The 19937-nt window shown below is 37.3% G+C and overlaps 1 protein-coding gene and 1 long non-coding RNA gene across 5 annotated transcripts in view; one reads left to right on the forward strand and one right to left on the reverse strand.

Annotated features, from left to right (window-relative positions):
* Window positions 1-19937, forward strand: part of LOC127944497 (uncharacterized) — a 145244-nt gene that overhangs the window by 100408 nt on the left and 24899 nt on the right. The window lies entirely within an intron of this gene.
* The window catches only part of LOC127944370 (cytohesin-1-like), a 57490-nt gene that overhangs the window by 7272 nt on the left and 30281 nt on the right, over window positions 1-19937 (reverse strand). For 3 of the 4 annotated variants that reach the window (XM_052540257.1, XM_052540263.1, XM_052540267.1), the window contains exons 2-9: window positions 7839-7921; window positions 6060-6124; window positions 5265-5331; window positions 5057-5175; window positions 1811-1891; window positions 1528-1640; window positions 973-1121; window positions 782-893 (exon numbers count right to left, since the gene is read on the reverse strand). In XM_052540257.1, the coding sequence (XP_052396217.1) occupies window positions 782-893; window positions 973-1121; window positions 1528-1640; window positions 1811-1891; window positions 5057-5175; window positions 5265-5331; window positions 6060-6124; window positions 7839-7921 (789 nt within the window). Of the gene's footprint in view, window positions 1-780; window positions 894-972; window positions 1122-1527; window positions 1641-1810; window positions 1892-5056; window positions 5176-5264; window positions 5332-6059; window positions 6125-7838; window positions 7922-19937 lie in introns of all 4 variants that reach the window. The other variant, XM_052540274.1, reaches the window with a different exon arrangement.

A 19937-nucleotide genomic window follows, 5' to 3' on the forward strand; every position in this document is an offset into this window, starting at 1 on the left:
CCAGTCCAACATAAAACAGGGGATACATGTACAAATGATAATAATAATTCACACAATTTAACACAGCTTTCCTTTCCACATCCACAAAGAGGGAAAATGTCTCTAGGTGCGGTTTCAGGAAAATAAACCGAAAAAGGATTAAAGTAATCAAATGTTGTTGTTGTTTTTAAAACAGTCTTTTCTACATTACTTAAATATACATTTATTCTTATTAAATCTATGATAAATATACAGTCAAGAGCAGTGAGTGAATTTCTCCTAGTCTTCTTTTGTTTAATCATTAATACACATTATATATAATATACATATCATGAATATTAAATACATATATAAGGTGCACTCATAGGTGTGTTATATTAATGGATGCACCTTTAATGAGCATAATTCATTCAAATAACAACCAGTTGTCTTTTCTTATAACCAAAAACTGTTTATGGAAAGACTGCTGATTAGCAAAGGGTAACTAATTTACAATTATGATTCAATCAGGTTATTAGATTATAAATAGTTTTCTAAAACATTACATATGCACGCTGCCCATCTGAAGGAGCAGTTTCTCTTGCACCTTTCAAGACAGGACTCTGCTTTCTAACATCCAACTGAAGTAGGTCTAATTGTAAAAGGATGTGATAATCTGATGCATGGATGTGCTTTCAGGAAGTGTGTGTAAATCTCACACTCAGTCCATGTGTCTGAGCAGGACATCTCTTATTCAAAGCTAAATATATCTTGCACTAGGATCACAAAAATCAATACATATCTGGACTCCAGACCCACTCACCCAGTTTGAGCAGCCAGCCCTCTCGGTCCGGGTTGAAGAAAGTGTGCGTCAAGTCATTGCCGTCATCCTCAGGGATTTTGAAGGGCTCGTTCTTGATGCTGTCATACAGATTCTGCAGGAGTCAAAGCTAAATATGAAATGAACGTCACTCGGAGAGAAGCCTACAACAATATAATTATGTGGAGACGGACCCTGAGCAGATCTTCTGGCAGGTCTCCTCCATCATTAATGCCTCTGTTCATGGAGATGAAACGCTCCACTGAGGGCTTGTCCTTCACATTTGGGTTGTGAAGACTGGTGTTTAACATGATGATGGCGAACGACAAAATGTAGCATGTGTCTGCGAAAAAAAAACCAAACATTCAGCATCTGATAGTATTTTCCAGCACTGAATATGAAGCTATTTAACTATTCCACGCTTATACTGTAACTAGCATGAATGCTAATGAGTAGCATGATTGAAAAGTTACTGAGGGCGATCAAGACATAAACATCTCTATACATTTACAGCAAAGAGACCAATGAGAGAACTGGGCTGTAAATATATGTGTGAGGGATTTCACAATATTACTAGCATTTACAACATAAAGGAGTTTCCTTTTCTGTTGGAAATATAGACTACTACTGGTAAATGGCATTTATTTGGAGAAGAATGCATTTGTAGAATTCAACACCTCAAGCTCTCAATTTGTGAGCATTACTGTGAAATAATGCTCTAAACACAGACTAAACTGAAAGGGCCCCACCTGTGGACTGAAAGACGCCGGGGTTGCACTGGCAGTAGCGGGACGCAAACGCCTCCATCATTCGGTCGATCTTCTGGGCCTCACCAGGAAGCCTGAAGCTCCAGAGAAACTGCCTGTGTGGAGCAGCAAACATCATAACGAGGTTTAAAACAGTGAGATGTGTCGAGATCAATCCACTGACCGATGAGTTTAAACTACATACAGTAATTACAGAAATCATATGCTAGCATTTTTTCCAGATGTATTAAATATTTCAAACGACAGCTACTGCAGTCAGTTTTACCTGAGAGCCTGAACCAGGTTCAAATCTGTGAACTCATGCAGCTCCACAAAAGCATGAAGGACTTGGAGATTGAGGTCATCCCTGTTGAACAATTCGAATATGAGAGCAAGTAGTAAATAACATTTAGCTTTCATCCAAAGCAACTTATTTATCACACTTACTCCAGCTGAAAAAAAAAAGCCCAAACTCATGTCGCTTCAGACCCATTCTTAAGTTTACCATATATTTATGTGCTCTGTGTATGAGCATTGATAAATACGGTAACACTTCTCTATAGGGAACAATTCTCACTATTAACTAGTTGCTTATCCTTAACATATTGGCTGTTTATTAGTACTTAATAATAAAGAACATTCTGCATGATCATAGTCTACATCCCTAATCCTTCATCACACCTAAACTTAACAACTACCTCGCTAACTATGAATAAACAGCAAATTATGAGTTTTTTTAGGCAAAAGTCATAGTCAATGGATTGTTAATACCAAGAATCGGACCTTAAAATACAAAGTGACCATAAATATTTCTAAATGATTGACAATTTAAGATTATTATTCTCTTTTCAAGATATTTGCATTGCACTGCTTGATTCATATGGGTTACTTTTAAAAATGTCCTTATGAACTTTTTGAAGCTTTTTAGTGTAACTGACTTCCAGTGAAGCGATAGAAATCAGTCAGGTTTCATATACATCTTCATTTGTTTTTCAGAAATAAACAGAGGTTTTACGGGTTTGTAATGAGGACAAATAAAGGACAGAATTTCCATTTTTGGGTGAACTATCCCTTTAAACAACAGTTCAAAACCTCCATGACTTACTTTATTTAATGCAATACAAAAGGAGATATTTTGAATAACGTGCTGGCTGCTCTTTCACATGCTTTGAGGCTAGGCCAATTGGTTTTATGCTTTAAAATGAAATGATCTGTGGCTCCGAATTCACCGTTCAGTCTCTTGCACAAGAGTTATTCGAGACTAAGTGGATGTGAGATCATTCAGCACTGCACCATTTTTCAAAACCTTGTCATTTAACCTCTACGAGCGGAGGATGTGATATCCCTCAAGGGGCTGATGGCGATCGTGTCCTCTCTACACCCTTCCCCAGTGATCTGGTGACCGTGCACTCATGAAACAAAGCACTGCGGACCCCCTCGCTACCAAAGCAGAGACACAATCTCATCTGCCGTCCCCTTACAGAGCAGTGCTCTTGGGTTCCTGACCACACCCAGACTGAAGCAGAAGAGAAAACAAGGAAGTGGAGGGAATGAAATCCAAGATGAGGGAGAGAGAGAGAGAGAGAGAGAGAGAGAGAGAAGGGTTATTTTACAGATGTAACCAAAGTGACTAGGTGCTGCCCAGTGGACTAGAATAACACATTTAGTCCAGTTTGAGTCAACATCCCTTAAAAATGAAGAGAGTAATGAGAGCCAGGATAAAAGGGCAAAGACAGATGCAGATGAGATTTATAAAGCAGAGCAGAGAATTTAGCACAAAGACCAGTTGGCAGATATTAGGCTAAACTACTTAGTGCATTTAAAGGTGTAGAACCAATCAAATTCTACTTACAAGTTTTAAAGTCAAAATGATTCTGCAATATGCATTTTGCTGTTTCTAACACAACACTGCAATAAACAAACAATATTTTTCAATGATCAGCTCCTCTCAACAGCAGAAGCGTTTATTCGTGACCAGCACTGTGAGATCCAGAGAAACGCAAATGTCTTGGTGATTTAGTTCACAGCCAGATGAATAGGTGTTGATGATCTCAACCGCACTAACAAACACAAGAAACACTGTGCCCGAACAATCCCATTAGAAGGCTTTTCCATGGATTTACTGTAGTAAAACTAACTGCACCAAGGTACTGTGGCAAAAATACGCAATAACCATATGGAGTTTGATTAAAGTAGACATGTATTAAATGTATTAAAGGAGTAATGGTTGTTATAAAGCTATAGCATTTGTGCATTTGTATTTACACTAAATGTATTTAGAATTAACTACCAGTTACCAGAAACCATAATAGTTACACTTTACTATGGTAGTGAGGTGCTGTGTATGGTTTTACCTTTGGTTCTCATGATCTAATTGTGTGATACTATAGATGACCAATGGTTAATTTGAATGAAAGTAGAGCAGATACAATATTTACAGATGTAACTTTTTTTGTTAATGAATGGAAATTGACATTGCCCCATCAAAGCCAGGGAACACAAAACTGTTTCTCTTTTGAGATATGTTAAAAACACAATTAACTGGTTTCTACATCTCTCATTCAGATGAAATCTATTGAAACCCGTTTCCCCTACTAAATAAAAGATAAAACAAGGTAATTGCAAATTGCAAAATCAAAATTGCGAGATATAAAGTCACAGTTATGAGCTTTTTCACTCATAAATTGTGATATCTCCAAATTCTGACTTTATAATTCGTAATTCATAGAGAAAAAAGTCAGAATTGCAACTTAATATCTCACGATTTTGACTTTATAACTCACAACAGAGTGTCATATAGTCAGAACTGCGAGATATGAACTCGAATTGTGAGATAAAAAGTCACGATAATTTGTAGATAATGTATCACGATAATTATCGATATCGACTGATATGAAAAATGTTATTGTGATATTTTTTTGGCCATATAGCCCAGCGCTAACAATGGGTAATATAAATTTTATTGATTCAAATTTTATTTAGCTAGCATTTAATGACAGAATGCAAACACGCAACACCAACCCGAAGGAATGACATCTCTTCTGAGACACTTACCACTGAACAGCTAAATTTTGCATTGCATTTCAATAGGAATCTGTCTATTAGTAATTTTGCGTAGGGAGAAAACATTTCCCCACACAGATTTTTCATCATGACCAACAGAATGCTGTTTGGGATGAAGCTGACTTGTGTCTGAACAGAGCTTTGTGTGCATTACTACACTACTGACAGCGGACACAATGGACATTTTAGCCAGTGAAATTTCACTTATGTCAGCATCTTAAAGAAACAAAGATGGAAAGATTGCAGCTACTTGTACTTCTTAGAAGCCTAATCCCTAAAAAAAAATTACTTGCATTGGTCAAACGTGCATTTCAGTGAAACAAAATATGCAGCATTATTCCAAATTGCACTTGTTGTTATAATACAATAATAATACTATCACTTTAACTACTGGTTTCTGTCTTTGTATTTTCTATCTAGAAGGCCTCAGTGTGAACCCAATGGCCATGCATAATAACCACACACTCACCTCTCTCCCAGGTAGTCTCCTATTGCGGTCTTGTTAAGACCTTCACCCTTGTAGAGGAAGCGTGCGATGTCTTCACTGGTGTTCTTCAGAAGGTCGTTTTCAATGAGGAACTGGATCCCCTACAAACACACATATACTCAAGGTGTTTAGCCTCTAAAATAAGACCGAATTCATGCAGTGAATATGCTTTAATAGTCTGCTTAATCACCTTTTTGGGGTCCATGTTGAATTTCTTGCGGCCCATTGCCACTTGTTTGTTCCTCTGCATATTTTTCCTGCAGGGACAATAATGATTTTTATGTGGAAATTCCTGAGGTTAATGCTTTTGTTATGTCATAAGGTTTATTTGATATACACTCCCATCTAAACTTGACCCTCTGACACTAGAACTCTCGTTTCTATCTACTCGTTTTCTTTTTATTGATAAAAAAGAAAAAATTACACTAGCATTCTCTATCCTTTTTCTACTTATTAAATTTTTTCGACTTACTTTCTTTTTAACCATTATAAAATAAATAATAACTTGACTCTCTAACAACAGTTCTATCTATTCTATCTCTTTTTATTCTTTTTATTTATTAAAAAAATATTAAAAAAAAAAAAAAACCTTGCTATGTCTACAGTGTTAGAATATCCAGGACTTGTCACAACACGTGTTGCTCTTTTGTTGGTTTTAATGCTTCCATAGCCCTCATTTGGATAAAAGTGTCTGCTTCATGATTATATGTCAATTTAATGCAGACATTGTCCGTAATGGATCCAAAAGTCAAACCAGTACTGCAGAGAATGGAGAAGTCTTGCGGAATCAAAATGGGATTTAGAATTGAAATTGGGTTCTTATTTAGAATCAGTTCCACTTCAATCAGTTCTCTGGAAATTCTCTACAGCGCCTCATTTTATAGAATAGTAGATCGTGTAGTTAGATGTTAAGATGCTAGTCAGATTGAGCTCACGCATGACTCTCAAAGTGGAAATGAAGTGTGTACAGGAGACAGAAACTCACCTCTCCTCTGTGGAACCCAGGTTCTCGATCTCACTGGTCACTTCGGCGATCTCATCTTTCAGACGCTGTGGTGAGAGGACATGAGATAATGACACCACACTACAGACGTCAATAAATATGAGAAATGAAACAAACAGACATGCACATTGTGATTGGAGTTGTGTGGTGAGTGAAACACCCAAATTACAGTAATCCTGAAACACAGTGTCCTAAAAAGGAAATATTTCTGTCTTCGCCGAAAGTTAAATTCAGCATAAAACAGCACAATCAGCCAAAGTAGGCTTCTCCTACCTCATTGTTTAAACATACACTTATCTGGAGCACATGTCATTGCGGACGATCTTCTAGAGGAGAGTACTGTGGCAGTCTCTGCATGGGTCCTGTCCCACCTCAATGAGGCCTGACATTAACAGCTCAAATCTCATTCCAGCGGATGAATCGTTTGCTATAGACTGCTCGGTTTGACATAAACGCCATTAAAGGAGGACAATTGGAGAATGGCCCCAGAGTAAAGACTAGAGACATCAGAATTGGATTATTTTACCATAGATTAATGGAGTTAGGATACAGGGCCAAGAGTTTAGTGACGGTCTGGAGCCAGACTGGTCCTGAGGTCACACAATGAAGTGTTTTCCCTCCCTATATTATTTTTTCCTGTTTAACAGCCAACTGGATGGTGAAATTCGCTCAAGTGTTTGATCTTGTCTGATCATACAGTACTTCTAAAACAATCACTAGTAAGGAAAAAGCTGTTTTTATGGCAGATGGAGTCTTCTGATGATGTCTTTCATAGTTGTTGAACCTTGGCAGTGTAATTTACTTGGCAGTCAATGGGACAGACACAAGCTCCTGGTTTTCAGCCAAAATATCTTAAATTGGGTTCCGAAGATGAATGAAGCTTTTACGGGTTTGGAACGCCATGGGGCTGTGTAATTAATGACAAAACTGTCATTTTGGGGTGGAGTATCCCTTTGACATGTAGGAATTTGGTTTAGATAGGGCAGGAAGGTTTTCGTAAAAAAAAAAAAAAAAATTCAGTGGCGGAAACGGGTTTCCAATTTGACCAGGATGGGCTGCCGAAAATGATACAATCCCATGGAAAACTGAAGGAATTTTAAGTGAGTATGTAATATAGTGGAGGTCAGTGTCTAAACAGACTGAATCTATTTGATTGTGTCATAGCAGTGAGTGATCAGCCCATGCATGAGTGTCCTTTCCTAAACATTTCCACCCTGTTCCTGTCAGCTTGAGTCATTTCCTCTCAAACTGTGCTCATAGTTAGTGACTTACTGGTCAGATTCTACATCACCATTACTTTTATACCACATCTATTTTTAGATTCCCTAAGTCCTTTAATGCCATCTATGATGCACGATGAAATAATATTTTTTTTTTATTCAAGCAACTTTAATGCAATATGTGAATTTTAAAGGAACGCTTTCAAAGATAAAACGGAGTAAAATATGGGACACCAATTTTTTGAAGAATTTTGAATTGCGAAATACCATAATATTGGCGTTTATTTAATGTCTTTCAATGCCATTCTGTTATCAATTTAGATGCTAACAAGGCATTGCTTGCTTCAGCAAATCTGTGATGTGTAAATAAACCTTTAAACCAAGATCAGAAGATATTGAGCTAAACTAAGTGCAGGACAGATGCAGAGGAAACTCACAGTCTCTGAAACATGCAATGCTTCAGTAAGAAGGAAACACAAACATCACTTTGAAAACAACAAGCACTTGCAGCTAAAACATTTGGAGCGCAGTTCTTCATTACCTGAATGTCATCCAGCAGCTCCTGCTTTCGCCGGCGGATGTTTTCCAGCTCTTTCTGCTCCTCAGGCGTGAGGTCGTCAGGCACTGAGGACAAGACAAAAACACTTCTTTTGTTGTTGTTGTTTTTTTGTTGAGCCAAACATCTTGAAATGTTCTGAAAATGTCATAGTGCCAATATTACAAACTAACAGGGGTGACATGATAAAAGATTAGGTGAAAAAAGGACCCTAGACAGAATCAACAGTATATTACTCTATATCCAATTATTAATTTAACACATAAACCTCAAAGCTTCCATCAAAGTCCACTAAGATTAGGCTATTTAATAAAACTCAACTTATTTATAATAAAATGCTACGTGTATAATATGGTGCTTAAAACTAGTTTTCTATATTAATTAAAATAACTGAGACAATAGAGACAAACATGTAGATTTATGGGAATTACTTATTTCCGTTTAAAAAAACAAAAATCTGCTCATACTGGGTCAACGCTCTCTAAAAACCACATTGGATCAGAAGGAAAGTTTATGTAATAATATAATTATGTAGAAAAACATGACATAGCTACTGCAATAAATCAGTGAGAGCTGATTTATAAAGAAACAGTGTAAAACCCATTTTAAGTTCTCTGAATCTTTGGGAGAGATATGTTGAGCCACTTCACACACATCCTGCTGTAGACTGGCTCCTGTACTGAGTCTGATGCTGTGTGATGATGGAAAACCCCTTAAAAATCATGCAAGTCACAAACACAGAGACATCAAAGTTCAGCTTTCTTCAACAATGAACAATGAAATGAGGTGAAGAGAGAGCTCAGTGTTTGCTTTTCTCAAAAAACCCACATGAGGAGCATGAATTCTCTGTAATGCGTTCTCCCACAGGTTCTTTCCCCTCACTGCCTAAACATCTCATGGAGTTTTTTTTCCCTTGGTACAGTCGCCTCGGACTTGCTCACTAAGGGCTGTAAGATATAAATGCATGATTTTCTGTAAAGATTTCTCCCCCCAAAAAATGTGATTGCATAAAGCGCTATTTAAATACAAATGACATCAAGACCGACATAGCACAGCCTATCAAGCTGCCGCTCAAAACTGATAAATGAGTCAAAGCTCTACATTTTTAGGGCAGCAGGATCAGATCAGGTCTCAAATGGAGTAATTTCAGTGCAACAGTTAGGCTGTTCACCAGAATCACCCACACATGCTTCAACATCCCACACACATGAACCCACACACAGCTAAAGTGTCAAGAGTCACACACAAACCAGTCATCTCTCTCTTTCTAACCCTATCCACCTCATTTTTCAGTGAAGAAGTGAGACATTTTCTGTAAAAGATTTAAATTGTTTAGTCAGATGAATAATAAACAGCAGTAAATGGTAGAATTATTGGGGCTTCAATTAAATGGGTTTATGATTAGGATAATTAATCAAACTTAACATGAAAAGAAAAACCAGTGCACAATATAAAGCAGATATTACTGGACACCACAATCTCGGGTACTAACTGCTACACCTGTGAATAGTTATTACTCTTCCCTGTGTCTATATTAATAAAACTGCATGTTGAAGACCATAAGAGGGCGATTATTCTAGGGCTGGGGTGATAAATCGATGCAGAATCGATTCGTGGAATGATTCTGAGAGTTTCAGAATACATTGAGATTCCGCTGGAAGTTTTAAACAGCAGATGGCGCTCTAATCTAGTTTTTATCTGCACACTCAAATGAAGAAGAGTGTTGAAGAGCGCTTGTGTGTTCAGCTGGGTCATGTGATGTTAATTTCACCTCGGCTCAGAATGCTTTTAGGATGTAAGATTAATGTAAACAGCCCACTGTGAACACCCATGTAGGGCTGGGCGATATATCTAACGATATGATCATGCGCATCTAGTCAGTAAATCTGGTTCCGTGATTATTGCTAAATTGCCATCACCTGCTTATTTTGCTTAAATTGCAGCAGCATTTAATAGACAGAGCCGCAGATCACTGACAAGCTATGCAATATCGTGTTCATTATCGAAGGAGAAATTATCTGGGATAATCAACGCAATATTGCGTAGCTTGTCAGTGATCTACGGCTCTATCTATTAAATGCTGCTCCATTTAAAAGCAGGTGATGGCGATTTAGCAGCAATCACGGAACCAGATTTACTGACTAGATGCGCATGATCATATCGTTAGATATATCGCCCAGCCCTACACCCATGTAATTCGCTCAACTTTTCCGAATTTTATGAATGATTATTTTAGGTTCAAGTGTGTGTAAGGATTTGGAAATAAGCATAGTATGGCTGATTCTAAAGCATGCAGTGCCATCTGCTGTTCAAAACTAAGATCAGAATCGACTCAAGAAAAGTTATCGCAATGCATTCGGAAAATCTCAGAATCGGAAAACATTTCTCAATTCAAAATGCATTGATTTATTTTCCCATCCCTAAATTATTCTATATATTAACTATATTTTTCAAGAAGTGTTTAGAAGTCTGAGACAATTCGTGGTATTGGCAATCAGTAAGATCTTTAATTTCAATAAATTGGTTTAATAAGTATTACGCACAAGTCGGCTGACTGAATAAATACTGATTTCATGAGCTTCATTTTAATCACCCTGATTTGGAATATGTATACAGCTACTATTTACCAGAAGTACTGCTGATACTTATTATATTTCACAAATGTAAATATTTATTGAACATTGGTGTATTTGGTATCATTGATTTTTTTGTAGCCAATGTTTAATATATAACCAATTTTATTAAATGCCATATAAATATTGGTCTGTTTTAGAAAAAAATATGATAAAAAAAAGCAAATGATGTCATAAAATGAGCATTGAGACATGGTCTCAGATAGGAACACACTGTGTATTCTCAGATGTGCTCTAAATAGTGATTGGGTATGAAAATAAAATCAAAACAAAACCAGATTGTCTCCAACTGATAACAGAACGTAAAGATTCAAAGAGACAAAACCAGCATCTCTCAACTCACGTCTCACAAGCCTACGTTCTGAATATTTGAAACCGTTCAGCTGATTTGATCAGGGTATTATCCAGAACATGCTCTTCCGCTTATTCATTGACCTCATTTATCATGGGCCTTTGCTGACATACTTAGTGAGCATGATCACATCCCTCCTCTGAGTCCTGTTGCTGAGAGCAGCATGAGCTTTTATTGACCCGTTTCTGTAGTCCTTATTTAAGGCATGAAGTGTGAAGAGTGTTTTGCTCCGATTAGTTGCTAAAGCTGCTCTGGAGTTGTTCAGAGTGAATGGAAGGGTGGAGCAGAGGCACCATAACCCAGCAAAGAAAAGCCACAATTACCAGGAGCCTCTTGACATAAACAAGCCCTTGAAGACCCAGTCCAATTTCCATGTCGTCAGAATTGGCACACATTTATTTTCCATTCAGAACCACTGGAGAACTCTCCTCTCAAAGTCAGGAAATAAATCCTGGAGGATCTCCTTTCTTGGATCTAACCCAGTTTATTGTGTGCCTATGGGAGCCCAAGGCACCACATGCATATACCATCTCTCCCATCAATGGCTCATGAGATTTGAACGTAATATGTAATAAATGAGATGCAAAGAAATTGCAAAAACATACATCCTCACAAAGTGATCCTGAGCTCTGGCTTCATTTCTGATCATTGCAGGGATATATGACCTGCAGTAACAGAATTATTTTGCTAAGGCAACATAAAGCAGGATAAATGAAAGTAGATGCTTACAGACATTTGTCTCAGGGATTGGAGCAAGGACAGTGGAATTTGTTTCAGCAACTGGGCATGGGATCCATGTCCAATACACATGGATCCAACCTGGTAGTGGTGTACAATGGCGACTGAAACTCAGTTCCAGAAAGTAGAAGGTCCCAGAAGTCAACAACGAACAGGACACAAGCTCTCAGTCCCTCAGCACTTAACTTTTGACAGCACAAGGCAGACCATTCCTACAAGTGGGCAGTAAATCACTTTGAAATAATGTGGTGAAGGACAGCATGATGGCTCATTGGGTAGAATTGTAAATTTACAACAAGAAGGTCTCTGGTTCGAATCCCTGCTGAACCAGGACTTCTTTCTGTATGGAGTTTGCGTTGGTTTTCTCCAAGTGCCTTGGGATTTCCTCAAAGATATTTTAACCTTGTGATGGACAAGGTGCTTCCCTGTATCAAGTCCAAGAGCATCCCTGCAATATAGTACAAGCGGTCCACTGTCTTTCCAAAGTATTCATCATTACTTTCTTCTCTCGAAACAATCTTAATCTCCCTGCATTGCATCTTCAGTAGAAGATTTTCCGCATCCGGTTCAGATGGTGGATCAGCACCTAGAGATGACCTCTACAGCCTTGAATATCAGCAGAGACCAGGACAACTAGATGAGCCCCAGAGACAGGTCCCCTGTGAAGACCTTGTTGGACATTGGCTCAAGACATTGAGAACCAGATGAGTCAATCTGATGTGCACTGAATCCTGGAATAAAACCACACCATGCTGGTTTCATCTGGCCAGAGGAGAACTGGCCCCTCGACTGAGCCTGGTTTCTCCCACGTTTTTTGTTCTGTCACCGATGAAGTTGGTTCCTTGCCACTGTCACCTTTGGCTTGCTAAGTTGGGGATGCTTAATTTCTGGCAACATTGTTGACTTGACTGCACAGAGACTATTGGAAGAGAACCGAATTGAGCTGAATGATGACACCACTGAATCAACAATGAACTGACTTTAACTGATAAACTGACTGTTTTCTATTGTCTTCTTGCAATATCAGCACATGTTTTTCAGGTTTAACACTGTAAAGCTGCTTTGAAACAATCTGTATTGTATAAAGCACTATATGAATCGATGAAGGTGAGTAGAACCTCTATCTGCCAGATTTTCTGAGTCTCTGTTAAAAGGCCGTTGTCCTGCCAGCCTGGAAATATTTACTTACAAAACCTGTTCATCAGCCAAAGAAACATCTCTGTTTCTGTATGTTTAATTGCAAATATGGTTTATTAGGTTTGTCTGCATAAGAACTTCTTCCCAATCTAGGTCCCTTTAAAATTGTACGATTGAGTCCAAACTGTGAAACATGGCACTGGCAAAGGTACTGACACATTCCTGATCTCTGGTAGGGTGATCCGAAGAGACTGAAGTACTGAAAAAAACAATCAATGCATGTATAGGGTCATTGTTCAAGCCACTGGACTGAAAAATACAGAGTCCAGCATTTCCAAGCGCCGTGTGGGACTGCTTGGCAGAAGAACACAGAAGCAGTGGGCAGATCATCGATCACTGAACTCTGTAAAGCCATTAGTACAACTATCCTCTGGATTAGAGACAATGCCTTACTTCATAGGGCTTTTCTGCCCGATTTTGGTAACAACTGAGGTTGTTTGAGAAGTTACTTGAAAAACTCACCTGCAATAATAAACGTTCTCATAAAGCCTGGAATCAAATGTAACAGTATATCATAGTATATCATCCTAGGCTCCTATTTTCCATCCTTACATTCTTCATCTGAACAAGAACAAGTTAAATGCCCAACAGAAACTAATGAGTCCACAAATGATCCTTCTGCATGCAATCAAAATGCTCAATATGTAAGACAGTACATTTTACAGACACTTTCAATGTCATACTTGAAGCATCAGACATCCAAAAACCTATCCACTTAAAGCTTTAAAGCCAACTGACCTGAATCTGTGATGTTTCGTGAAATCAATCAGTTTTTCTGATATCCATCCACTTCTGTTCACTCTTCAAAACTCTCTCTTCTTCTTCATTTTCCAAAATAGCAGCCAAACTACAGATCACTTCAAACCAGACTCCATATCCGTGTAAGAAGTGGCAGCTGAGTGTTCAGTATGGCAGAGACAGACATTGGCAACATCAAACCGAGGAACAGGAAGACACGTTTCACATACTGCTGAAGTGGAGCCGGTCCTCTCCATCCCACACTCTGTCTGTCTCTCTCTCCTTCCTCCTCCCTCAGACATCATGCCTTCACAAACAAGGAAGCCCCATCTAGCGGTCATTCTCCACTCTTACTTAATCCTAATTTGTTCACCCAATTTTTTTTAGATCACTGTCCACAGCAGGGATCCCATTACTTGGCTCAAGTTATATTAGTATCAGCCAAAAGGAGCTATTAAAGTCCCTTGAATACTCTAATATTTTGCAAAGCCGCTTTAACTTAGAGACACATTATCTTGGTGTGTGGTACTTGTGTTCATATGACTACGGCAAACAGTGGAGGAAATGTCATCAGTCTCAGGCCAATGAGTCACATTCACATCACTTCTGCACTCACACACAGCCTATTTGTAGCATACATGTAATCTTGGTGTAGCTCAAACAGGTAAAGGTAAGCTCCCTTACTCTACACTGTGAAAAACTATAACAGATCTTAATGCAACAATACTTTTACAGTAAAATACTGGTAAATCTAAAGTGTTTGCAAATAAAAAATAACTGGTCATTTTACAATGGCTTTTCTCTTAGTTGTGCACAATAAGGTTATATGGCCCCATGAAATCAGTAAAAAAAAAATGTACTTTATAAAAATGTACTTTTTCTGGATTCCTTTTCAATGGTTAAACTTTTATTAACCATAAAGCATGTCTAATTCATTAAAATCATGAAACTTGTCCCATTTAAAATCAATTTATTAAAAGTTTAACAAAAATTCCCAAATTAGCCTACACGTTTAGGGCCCTATGAACTTTTTTTTTTTTTTTTTTATCCTCACCTTCGGTTTTATTTATGTATAATCATATGAATGCATAAAAACAAAGATATTTACAATAGCCTTATGGATTGTTTTTTTTTTTTTTTTTGTCAGAAATTCTGGCTTGTGTATTACATTTTTTCTAGTTATCAGATAAAGACATAAAACATTAATTTAATTAATATTTAATTAAAAGAGCTCCAAGTGATCCCAGCCGAGGAATAAGGGTCTTATTTCTATACTTTTAACCATAAAAATGCATATCTTGCACTAGCTTTGCGATGCACGTCTGCAAATTCCCGCATTACATAATCCCGTTGGAAAGAACACGCGTGGTTATCTCTTCATCTGTGTTCTCCAGGTTCAGAAATGTAGGGTATAGGGCAAAAAAACTAATTTTCTCCTCCAACTTCATCAAACAAATATATATATATATATATATATATATATATATATATATATATATATATATATATATATATATATATATATATATATATATATATATATATATATATATATATAATTGTATTTTATTTTATGGGCATTTAACTTTCTTTGCACAATCACTTTATAAACACAAGGACAGTGCTTCTGACTACGTCCTAAACAGGTAAAGTTGAACAAGTGTAAGATGAGCATTTGTGGTTGAAAAGTATCAAAATATTTATTTTATTTCTTATTTAAAGAAAATGACCAATGGTTTCACTAGATAATAACCTTATTCCACAGCTGGAATCGTTTTAAACCCTTTGAAGCTCAAGAAGCTCCCGAAAAACCTTCATTTCTTTGCGACTGAAGAAAGAAAGTCATGAACATCTTGGATGACAAGGGCGTGAGTAAATTATCAGGAAATTTGTATTCTAGAAGAGAACTAATCCTGTAATAACAGTAAGATCATCATGACAGCTCATGGCAGCCTGAGATCATCTTTTAAATGCGTTTTCCTGGAATCCGCCAGCATCGGTGATGGTCTTAAATCAGAGGAGGGCAGAACTCTAAAGAGATGACATGTTTCTGTGTCAGACACACTCCTTCAATACAACACGATTCACAAGCGCGAGTGAAAGCCAGGAAATCAATGCAGCAGGCATAAGCCAAAAATAACACGAACAATAACAACAGGCAGTTTGGAGCTCTGTATGAGGAATGCAGACTGATTTATTTTAATCATTGGCCTAGTTAAACAATCATGAGGCACCGGTGGATCTGTGAGGAGGAGCCCAGAGCAGACGGGCCGCTGTGCTGAGCAAACATCCTGAAGCTCTGCAGAGTAAACATCCTGCCCTTCATGAGAACAAACGAAAGCATACAGGACAAATCTCATGAGCAATCACCACATATAGATGAATATAGACCGTGCATGACACAGCCATTCTCACTAACCAAGTTACCAATAGTGACAAACCTTCTTAATACCGAATCATTTCATTTAAATTTAAAGGGATAGTTCACCCATAAATGAAAAGTATGTCAAACAGAATATCAATGCTGTGAGTTTGCAGTGGCTTCCTGGTTCACAACCACTTTCACTGCGTGGAGAAAAGCAGAACGAACATTCAGGCCAAAGTGAACCAGTGCGATTCAGATCTGGCTTTTGTGCGTACCAGTTAAACTGGTAATGAGCACCTGCCCTACTGAACAAAACAGTTAAACCATTGTCTGACAGAATACCAAATCGGTTTATGTACTCAAACAAATGCCTTTTAACAAAAGCCCCAATCTGAAAGATTAAAAGTGCTATTACATGCATTATAATTACAGACAATGGCAAACCTTTATATATACATATATATATATATATATATATATATATATATATATATATATATATATATATATATATATTATAAAAAAATAAAAAAAAAACACAAAAGAAGCTATTTTGAAGATTGTGGGTAATCCTCAATGACTTTGATAACCGGAAAAAAATACAATGAAAGTCACTGGTGACCAGCAACTATTTGGTTACCCACATCCTTCAAAATAACTTTTATGTTCAACAGAAGAAAGAAACTCATTCAGGTTTAAAACAACTTGAGAGTGAGTAGATGAACTAGGTTATTCCTGTAATGTTAAAAAAATCAACAAAACACAAAGAGAAAAACCCCTCACTGCTCTTGACTGAAGAACTTTAATACAGCTGCTTTAATAAGAATCCATCTATAATTCATACAGTCAAGGGTAGCTACATAGTTTTTTATTATTATCTGAAGTCATTCAATTTCTTGAACACTAAAAACACCTAGCGCACCTTAAAATTGAAGCACTGATTGTTTTATTTGTATATTACAGTCCCTCCAGAAAAACGCAGATTTTTTTTGTGATTGTTGCGGGCAAAAATCCTTGATTTTGCGGCACATTTTCTTAAAAAATGCGATGGAATATGCGGGATATTTTTGCAATTTTATACGATGAAATTGCGTAAACTTGCAAAAACTGCGGTTTGATAAAAAAGAGAAAAAAGGTGATTCCCCCAACACTTTTTTTCTCACTAGGCTACTACCTTTATGTAAAGAGTAATTTCTTATTACTTCCTATGATAAGCAAGCATACTAAATCACAGAATATTTAAGTTGCAATCTCTTTCTGCAACGTAAATTATTTTACATATTACTAATATAATTACAACTGTACGTTTTTGGTACTGTTCTGTAACAAAAAAGTGCAATCTTACAACTGTAAAGTTGCATCAACTTCTGAATGAAACTACAACAGTGTTAGTAGCCTAGTGAGAAGGGGGTGTTGGGGGAATCACCTTTTTTTCTCTATTTCATCAAACCGCAGTTTTCGCAAGTTCTCGCAAAATAATTTGGCTACACTGTCATGTAACAAATCGGGAAACTGTTTCGCGCTTTCTTTTGCACTTATTTTTGTTTGCAAATAAGAATGATTTGCGCGCTTCAGGTTTTGCAGGGGTTTGCAGATGATGTTCACGTTACGTAATTACGTCACTTCATAAGGTTCCCAAGGCAATAGGGGGAAACTGGTGCTTTACTTGTGTGAAGTAAACGCAACATTTTTCAACTTTCTGCTAATATATATGTGAGTTTTATTGCATGGAAAATACAGGGATTATGAAATCATGCTAGCCCCGCATATTTTGCTTTCTGAAATCGACAATTTATGCTGCAAAAGAGCGGCGTATTTGAAAAAATGCGACCCCACATAAATATGCGGCCTTTGGCTGATTATGCATTAAATCAGGCGATCGCATAATCACGTTTTTCTGGAGGGGCTGATATTATATGCATTTGTTATACGTATCTTTGTTCTTATATTTTAATAACAAAGATGAAACAATGACATAGATATGTATCTTCACCCATTTAGAAGATTTTGGCCTAAATGTCTGCAATTCTTTATTATTTAATATTTTGTTACCTTTTATGTGTTTTTTTTTTTTTAATAGGGAAATTGGTTTGGCTGTGCTGCTCAGACACCTTGCAAAATAGTAAAACCAACATAAAGAATCATGAAAAAAAATAATAATAAACTCTGCTCAGTTACTGGGATTTTCACGCACAACCATTTCTAGGGTTTACAAAGAATGGTGTGAAAAGGGAAAAACATCCAGTATGCGGCAGTCCTGTGGGAGAAAATGCCTTGTTGATGCTAGAGGTCAGAGGAGAATGGGCCGACTGATTCAAGCTGATAGAAGAGCAACTTTGACTGAAATAACCACTCGTTACAACCGAGGAATGCAGCAAAGCATTTATGAAGCCACAACACAATCTTGAGGCGGATGGGCTACAACAGCAGAAGACCCCACCGGGTACCACTCACGGGTGTTTTCTTGGCACACTTTAGTCCCCTTAGTGCCAATTGGGCATCATTTAAATGCCACGGCCTACCTGAGCATTGTTTCTGACCATGTCCATCCCTTTATGACCACCATGTACCCATCCTCTGATGGCTACTTCCAGCAGGATAATGCACCATGTCACAAAGCTCGAATCATTTCAGATTGGTTTCTTGAACATGACAATGAGTTCACTGTACTAAAATGATCTCAACCCAATAGAGCATCTTCGGCATGTGGTGGAACAGGAGCTTCGTGCCCTGGATGTGCATCCCACGAATCTCCATCAACTGCAAGATGCTAAGATTCCTATCAATATGGGCCAACATCTCTAAAGAATGCTTTCTGCACCTTGTTGAATCAATGCCACGCAGAATTAAGGCAGTTCTGAAGATGACAGGGGATCAAACACAGTATTGTATTGTATATGTATGTTATATCGATCACCTGTAATTACAAGAATATTTTCTGTGAGAGATGTTAGATCAATGTAAAAGAGATGTTTTGTTTTAGTTTTGCAATGTTTGCCCTCAGACTTCTACTGAAACTGCAAACACAATATTGTCTGGAATTTATGAACTGAGGGATGAAACGTTGAAATGACTTCCTGTGATAGTCAGCAGCATCACAGTTACTGTCCATAGCTTAAATGTGCCAATAAAAACATCTATATATTGATGGTGACAACACAGACACACAGTCAACATCCCACATGGGAAGGAAGTCACGTGACCACAGCGGTCACATAGATGATCAACAGTGCACACACAGGAAACTGAGCAGAGACGAGGAAAAAAACATTATGTTTGCATTTTACACTGCAGCTCAACTAACTGAAGCCGAATGCTAATAATATTAATCTGCACTTTCCCATGATCTCATGCACCAAGCTTTAAAGGGCAGCGAGATGAAGGCTTCAGTTTAAGGTGTCATTTCCTGTCAAGTCTCTTTCTCAAGTGGCGGTTTAGACAGCACACACCCTTACTATGTGAAAGAGCACTAACCAGACTCATTTTCAACATCCAGCCAAGTAGCAATATGTAATTACAAGTAAATTAAAAAATGAATGGAAATTTGTCTTGGAATCTGATATATTTAATTCTGGATATACGATAACTTATGATCTGTTAACCAAAATATATTTCCAATATGATCACCAATCAATATTTCATGTACATTTGATTGTTAATTTGGAAAGTAGATACAGTGAGTGACATGAAGTTGAGTTACATGTATATTTATTCATTTAGCAGTAATTATAATTATATAACAGTAATAATTTCTTGCGATGATATATTAGTAATTACCCCATGTGCTTTGGGATCAAAGGTCATTTTATGGAAGCTTTAAAAACTGAAAACTTCCCTGTTTATAAGTTTACAAAATTCTGTTGAAATCTTTGAAATGTGAGACACTTTGTAGCAAGTAAACAATGTAAAAGTAAACTAGGGATGCACCCAAATGAAAATTCTTGGCCAAAATTGAACAAAATTAAACACTGGGCCAAAAACCGAATATGGCTGTTAACATTTTCTCCTTTTTAGGCCTATTTTGCCTTATTTTTCACCATTGCATTAATTAAATTCTCAAA

This window comes from Carassius gibelio, chromosome A3, assembly GCF_023724105.1.
Source record: "Carassius gibelio isolate Cgi1373 ecotype wild population from Czech Republic chromosome A3, carGib1.2-hapl.c, whole genome shotgun sequence".
Lineage (NCBI taxonomy): Eukaryota > Metazoa > Chordata > Actinopteri > Cypriniformes > Cyprinidae > Carassius > Carassius gibelio.